Raw genomic sequence first — 8,333 nt, 5'->3', positions numbered from 1 at the left:
CCCTACCATAAGGATATAATAGAATGTAGTGGTAGTCCTGTGTTTAATGTATTATTACTCCTTACCATCAGAATATACTAGAATGTAGTGGTAGTCCTGTGTTTAATGTTTTATTACACCCCTACTATCAGGATATACTAGAATGTCGTGGTAGTCCTGTGTTCAATGTTTTATTACAGCCCTACTATCAGGATATACTAGAATGTAGTGGTAGACCTGTGTTTAATCTTTTATTACACCCCTACTATCAGGTTATACTAGAATATAGTGGTAGTCCTTTGTTTAATGTTTTATTACACCCCTACTATCAGGATATACTAGAATGTAGTGGTAGTCCTGTGTTTAATGTTCTTTTACACCCCTACTATCAGGATATACTACAATGTCGTAGTAGTCCTGTGTTAAATGTTCTATTACACCCCTAAAATCAGGTTATACTAGAATGTAGTGGTAGTCATGTGTTTAATGTTTTATTCACACCTACTGTTAGGATATACTAGAATGTAGTGGTAGTCCTGTGTTTAATGTATATTACACCCCTACTATCAGGTTATACTAGAATATAGTGGTAGTCCTTTGTTTAATGTTTTATTACACCCCTACTATAAGGATATACTAGAATGTAGTGGTAGTCATGGGTTTAATGTTTTATTCACACCTACTGTTAGGATATACTAGAATGTAGTGGTAGTTATGTGTTTAATGTTTTATTCACACCTACTGTCAGGATATACTAGAATGGAGTGGTAGTCCTGTGTTTAATGTATATTACACCCCTACTATCAGGTTATAATAGAATGTAGTGGTAGTACTAGATCTCTATCAACCTTGTCTTTAGGACAGGAAGACCAGAGGCCATGATATTTGGCCAGTAGGTACCCGAGTTAGAGAACTATAAAGTTTCCTCAAATAAATGACCTTGACATAATTTCAAGGTCACAGGGGTAAAATATATATAAAAACTTCACACATCTTCTTCTGAAGAAGTAGGAGGCCCAGAGTGATGATACTTGGCCAGTAGGTATCTAGGACATAGTGCTATTAAGTTTACTCAAATAAATGATCTTGATCGACATACATAAAAAGTCACATGGGTCAAATATGTATAAACCTTTAAACAATTTCTTCTTAATAACCAAAATGCCTAGAGTAATGATATTTGGCCAGTAGGTACCTCGGATGGTGTTCTATAAAAGTTCCTCCAATAAATGACCCTGACCTACTTTCAAGGCCACAACGATCAAATGTATAAAAAAAATCTTCTACTTCTACTGAATAACAGGAGGGATAGGGTGATGCTATTTGGCTAGTAGGTTTTTAGGATGTAGTGCTATGAAATTCCCTCAACTGGATGACATTGACAGACTTTCAGGAGGCCCTGGGTGATATGATATTTGAACAGAAGGTAAAGAGTAGTATAAAGTTTTATTTGGTCTGTAACAATCTTAGGCGAAGGAGACTCAATATATGGAAATATTTGCAAAATTACTTTTATTGAGAATATTTCCCAGGATTGCTCAAATATCAAGTTGAGTGATGCAGGCCCTACACAGCAGTTAACTGTTGATCAGGGGATTTAATCTTCTAGTGTCTCACTGGTAATGTGGTGTACTTTATGAGTAGGACATCAGAGATGACGAGGAATTGTGACAGTCTCAGTCGACGACATTTTGCCTTCCTTGGTCTGTGGAACTGTCCTGATCTACCGTTTTCCTGGAATGACACACCAGCAGACCAGGTAGGATTTATTTAAATCCCTACACCATACTGTGTACTACCTACACCTTACTGTGTACTACCTACACCTTACTGTGTACTACGTACACCTTACTGTGTGCTACCTACACCTTACTGTGTGCTACCTACACCTTACTGTGTACTGTGTACTCCCTACACCTTGCTTTGTACTACCTACACCTTACTGTGTACTCCCTACACCTTACTGTGTACTCCCTACACCTTACTATGTACGACCTATACCTCACTGTGTGCTACCTACACCTTACTATGTACTACCTATACCTCACTGTGTGCTACCTACACCTTACCGTGTTATACCTATACCTTACTGTTTTCTACCTACACCTTACTGTGTACTCCCTACACCTTACTTTGTACTACCTACACCTTACTGTGTACTACCTACACCTCACTGTGAGCTACCTACACCTTACTGTGTACTACCTACACCTTACTGTGTACTACCTACACCTTACTGTGTACTCCCTACACCTTACTTTGTACTACCTACCCCTTACTGTGTACTACCTACACCTCACTGTGAGCTACCTACACCTTCCTGTGTACTCCCTACACCTTACTGTGTTAAACCTATACCTTACTGTGTACCACCTACACCTTACTGTGTGCTACCTACACCTTACTGTGTACTCCCTTCACCTTACTTTGTACTACCTACACCTTACTGTGTGCTACCTACACCTTACTGTGTACTCCCTATTCATACTGTGTACTACCTACACCTTACTGTGTAGGTATAACACAGTAAGGTGAAGGTAGTACACTGTAAGGTGTAGGGAGTATACAGTATCTATCACGTACTCCCTTCACCTTACTGTGTTATAGCTACACCTTACTGTGTAAAACCTATACCTTACTGTGTACCACCTACACCTTACTGTATACTCCCTACACCTTACTGTGTACTACCTACACCTCACTGTGTACTCCCTACACCTTACTGTGTACTACCTTCACCTTACTGTGTACTACCTTCACCTTACTGTGTTATACCTTTACCTTACTGTGTACTACCTACACCTTACTGTGTGCTACCTACACCTTACTGTGTACTCCCTACATCTTACTTTGTACTACCTACACCTTACTGTGTACTACCTACACCTCACTGTGTGCTACCTACACCTCACTCTGTACTACCTTCACCTTACTGTGTACTACCTACACCTTACTGTGTACTACCTACACCTTACTGTGTACTACCTTCACCTCACTGTGTGCTACCTACACCTCCCTGTGTGCTACCTACACCTCACTGTGTTATACCTATACCTTACTGTGTACTCCCTACACCTTACTTTGTACTACCTACACCTTACTGTGTACTCCCTTAACCTTACTATGTACTACCTATACCTCACTGTGTACTATCTACACCTTACTGTGTACTACCTACACCTTACTGTGTACTACCTACACCTTACTGTGTACTCCCTACACCTTACTTTGTACTCCTTACACCTTACTTTGTACTACCTATACCTCACTGTGTACTACCTATACCTCACTGTGTACTACCTTCACCTTACTGTGTACTACCTATACCTCACTTTGTACTACCTACACCTTACTGTGTACTCCCTTCACCTTACTTTGTACTCCTTACACCTTACTTTGTACTCCTTACACCTTACTTTGTACTACCTACACCTTTCTGTGTACTACCTACACCTTACTGTGTACTACCTACACCTTACCTACACCTTACTGTGTACTACCTACACCTTACCTACACCTTGCTGTGTACTCCCTACACCTTGCTGTGTACTCCCTACACCTTACTGTGTACTACCTACACCTCACTGTGTGCTACCTACACCTTACTGTGTACTACCTACACCATACTGTGTTATACCTACACCTTACTGTGTACTCCCTTCACCTTACTGTGTACTACCTACACCTCACTGTGTACTACCTACACCTTACTGTGTACTCCCTACACCTTACTATGTACTCCCTACACCTTACTTTGTACTACCTACACCTCACTGTGTACTTCCTACACCTTACTGTGTACTCCCTACACCTTACTGTGTACTCCCTTCACCTTACTGTGTACTACCTACACCTCACTCTGTGCTACCTACACCTCACTGTGTACTACCTACACCTTACTGTGTCCTCCCTACACCTTACTATGTACTCCCTACACCTTACTTTGTACTACCTACGCCTCACTGTGTACTTCCTACACCTTACTGTGTACTCCCTACACCTTAATGTGTACTCCCTACAGTACTACCTACACCTTACTGTGTGCTACCTACACCTTACTGTGTACTCCCTACATCTTACTTTGTACTACCTACACCTTACTGTGTACTCCCCTATACCTTACTGTGTACTACCTACACCTTAATGTGTACTCCCTACACCTTACTGTGTACTACCTACACCTCACTGTGTACTACCTACTCCTTACTGTGTACTACCTACACCTTACTGTGTGCTACCTACACCTTACTGTGTACTCCCTACATCTTACTTTGTACTACCTACACCTTACTGTGTTATACCTACACCTTACTGTGTACTACCTACACCTCACTGTGTGCTACCTACACCTCACTCTGTACTACCTTCACCTTACTGTGTACTACCTACACCTTACTGCATACTACCTTCACCTTACTGTGTACTACCTATACCTTACTGTGTACTACCTACACCTTAATGTGTACTCCCTACACCTTACTGTGTTAAACCTATACCTTACTGTGTACTACCTACACCTTAATGTGTACTCCCTACACCTTACTGTGTTAAACCTATACCTTACTGTGTACTACCTACACCTTACTGTATACTACCTTCACCTTACTGTGTACTCCCTACGCCTTACTGTGTACTCCCTACTGTACTACCTACACCTTACTGTGTACTACCTTTGTACTCCCTACACCTTACTGTGTACTCCCTTCACCTTACTGTGTACTACCTACACCTCACTCTGTACTACCTACACCTCACTGTGTACTACCTACACCTTACTGTGTACTGCCTACACCTTACTGTGTACTCCCTACACCTTACTTTGTGCTCCCTACACCTTACTGTGTACTCCCTACACATTACTTTGTACTCCCTACACCTTACTGTGTACACCCTACACCTTACTGTGTACTCCCTACACCTTAATGTGTACTCCCTACACCTTACTGTGTACTACCTACACCTTACTGTATACTACCTACACCTTACTGTGTACTACCTACACCTCACTGTGTACTCCCTACACCTTACTGTGTACTACCTACACTTTACTGTATACTACCTTCACCTTACTGTGTACTCCCTACACCTCACTCTGTACTACCTACACCTCACTGAGTACTACCTACACCTTACTGTGTACTACCTACAAAGGTCAAGACCTTACTGTGTACTCCCTACACCTTACTATGTACTCCCTACACCTTACTTTGTACTACCTACACCTCACTGTGTACTCCCTACACCTTACTGTGTACTACCTACACTTTACTGTATACTACCTTCACCTTACTGTGTACCTGTGTACTCCCTTCACCTTACTGTGTACTACCTACACCTCACTCTGTACTTTGTACTACCTACACCTTACTGTGTACTCCCCTATACCTTACTGTGTACTACCTACACCTTAATGTGTACTCCCTACACCTTACTGTGTACTACCTACACTTTACTGTATACTACCTTCACCTTACTGTGTACTCCCTACACCTCACTCTGTACTACCTACACCTCACTGAGTACTACCTACACCTTACTGTGTACTACCTACCCCTTACTGTATACTACCTTCACCTTACTGTGTACTACCTACACCTCACTCTGTACTACCTACACCTCACTGTGTACTACCTACACCTTACTGTGTACTACCTACACCTTACTGTGTACTACCTACAAAGGTCAAGGTCATTATGTTCAAAGGTCAAGGTCAAATATTGCATCTTGTCACTGATGAACATTTTGTTATGACATGATGAAGAAAAGTTGATCAGAATTAAACAAGGATTCAACATGACATAATGTCAAGGTCATTGGGTCAAAGGTCAAGGTTACATTTTTTTTCTTTTCACTGGTGAACATTTTGGTATGACACTTTGAAGCAATGATGCTCAGAATTAATTAAGGAGTCAACCATGACCAAATATCAAGGTCATTGGGTCAAAGGTTTTTGGTTAAATTTTATATCTTTTCACTGGTGAACATTTTGGTATGACACTTTGAAGCAATGTTGCTCAGAATTATATGTTTTATATACTATTTGCATTGACATTACAGTTCTCTGGCTGGGAAAATGATGACCAGATTTTATTCTCCGCCAGTGTGTACCTGGAAAATGAGAAAATGCTCACCCATGTTCTCAACAAGTTGTTTGCAAGTCTACGAGTTGGACCTCGCCCAAATAAGATTCTAGATGGAGTTCCTGTAAGTATCAAGTAGATTAGATGCTGTATCATACTAATGTACAATGTGAGATTAAACCTCATACAGAATACCAGGTAATGTGAGATTAAACCTCATACAGAATACCAGGTAATGTGAGACTAAACCTCATACAGAGTACCAGGTAATGTGAGATTAAACCTTCTACAGAATACCAGGTAATGTGAGATTAATCCTCATACAGAATACCAGGTAATGTGAGATTAAACCTCATACAGAATACCAGGTAATGTGAGTTTATACCTCATACGGTTGAAGGTCAATGCTCACTCTGGTTTACTATGGTGACACAGTTGAAGGTCAATACTCACTCTAGTTTACTATGGTGACAAAGTTGAAGGTCAATACTCACTCTGGTTTACTATGGTGACACGGTTGTAGGTCCATGCTTACTCTGGTTTACTATGGTGACACGGTTGAAGGTCAATACTCACTCTGGTTTACTATGGTGACACGGTTGTAGGTCAATGGTTACTCTATTTTACTATGGTGACACGGTTGAAGGTCAATGCTCACTCTGGTTTACTATGCTGACACAGTTGAAGGTCTATGCTTACTTCGGTTTACTAAGGTGACACAGTTGTAGATTAATGCTCACTCTGGTTTACTATGGTGACACGGTTGAAGGTCAATACTCACTCTGGTTTACTATGGTGACACGGTTGTAGGTCAATGGTTACTCTGGTTTACTATGGTGACACGGTTGTAGGTTAATGATGACTCTGGTTTATTATGGTGACACGGTTAACGGTCAATGGTTACTCTGATTTACTATGGTGACACGGTTGAATGTCAATGGTTACTCTTGTTTACTATGGTGACACGGTTGTAGGTCAATGGTTACTCTGGTTTACTATGGTGACACGGTTGTAGGTCAATGGTTACTCTGGTTTACTATGGTGACACGGTTGTAGGTTAATGATGACTCTGGTTTATTATGGTGACACGGTTAACGGTCAATGGTTACTCTGATTTACTATGGTGACACGGTTGAATGTCAATGGTTACTCTTGTTTACTATGGTGACACGGTTGTAGGTTAATGATCACTCTAGTTTATTATGGTGACACGGTTAACGGTCAATGGTTACTCTGATTTACTATGGTGACACGGTTGAAGGTCAATGCTCACTCTGGTTTACTATGGTGACACAGTTGAAGGTCAATACTCACTCTAGTTTACTATGGTGACAAAGTTGAAGGTCAATACTCACTCTGGTTTACTATGGTGACACGGTTGAAGGTCAATGGTTACTCTTGTTTACTATGGTGACACGGTTGTAGGTCAATGGTTACTCTGGTTTACTATGGTGACACGGTTGTAGGTTAATGATCACTCTGGTTTATTATGGTGACACGGTTAACGGTCAATGGTTACTCTGATTTACTATGGTGACACGGTTGAAGGTCAATGGTTACTCTGCTTTACTATGGTGACACGGTTGTAGGTTAATGATCACTCTAGTTTATTATGGTGACACGGTTAACGGTCAATGGTTACTCTGATTTCCTATGGTGACACGGTTGAAGGTCAATGGTTACTCTTGTTTAGTATGGTGACACGGTTGTAGGTCAATGGTTACTCTGGTTTACTATGGTGACACGGTTGTAGGTCAATGGTTACTCTGATTTACTATGGTGACACGGTTGTAGGTTAATGATCACTCTGGTTTACTATGGTGACACGGTTGAAGGTCAATGCTTACTCTAGTTTACTATGGTGACACGGTTGAAGGTCAATGCTCACTTTAGTTTACTATGGTGACACGCCTGAAGGTCTATGCTTACTCCAGTTTACTATGGTGACACGATTGTAGGTCAATGCTCACTCTGGTTTACTATGGTGACACGGTTGTAGGTCAATGGTTACTCTGGTTTGCTATGGTGACACAGTTGAAAGTCAATGGTTACTCTGGTGTACGGTGACACGGTTGTAGGTCAATGGTTACTCTGGTTTACTATGGTGACACAGTTGAAGGTCAATGCTTACTCTGGTTTGCTATGGTGACACAGTTGAAAGTCAATGGTTACTCTGGTGTACTATATATGGTGACACGGATGAAGGTCAATTCTTACTTTAGTTTACTATGGTGACACAGTTGTTGGTCATAATGTGAGATTATATCTTATACC

The 8,333-nt window shown here is 41.0% G+C and overlaps 1 protein-coding gene across 2 annotated transcripts in view; it reads left to right on the top strand.

The window, feature by feature from the left end:
- Positions 1 to 1,342: 1,342 nt before the first annotated feature.
- LOC110446606 (protein zer-1 homolog) overlaps positions 1,343 to 8,333 on the top strand; it is a 46,249-nt gene continuing 39,258 nt past the window's right edge. For both annotated transcript variants that reach the window (XM_021491830.1, XM_021491829.1), the window contains exons 1-2: positions 1,343 to 1,738; positions 6,037 to 6,183. In XM_021491830.1, coding sequence (XP_021347505.1) covers positions 1,616 to 1,738; positions 6,037 to 6,183 — 270 coding nt within the window. In that variant the 5' untranslated portion in view covers positions 1,343 to 1,615. The remainder of the gene's footprint in view (positions 1,739 to 6,036; positions 6,184 to 8,333) is intronic.

Source organism: Mizuhopecten yessoensis, unplaced genomic scaffold (genome assembly GCF_002113885.1).
Source record: "Mizuhopecten yessoensis strain PY_sf001 unplaced genomic scaffold, ASM211388v2 scaffold2887, whole genome shotgun sequence".
Taxonomy (NCBI): domain Eukaryota; kingdom Metazoa; phylum Mollusca; class Bivalvia; order Pectinida; family Pectinidae; genus Mizuhopecten; species Mizuhopecten yessoensis.
The sequence above is the reverse complement of the archived record's forward strand: the minus strand, read 5'-3'. Positions and strand labels throughout refer to the sequence as shown.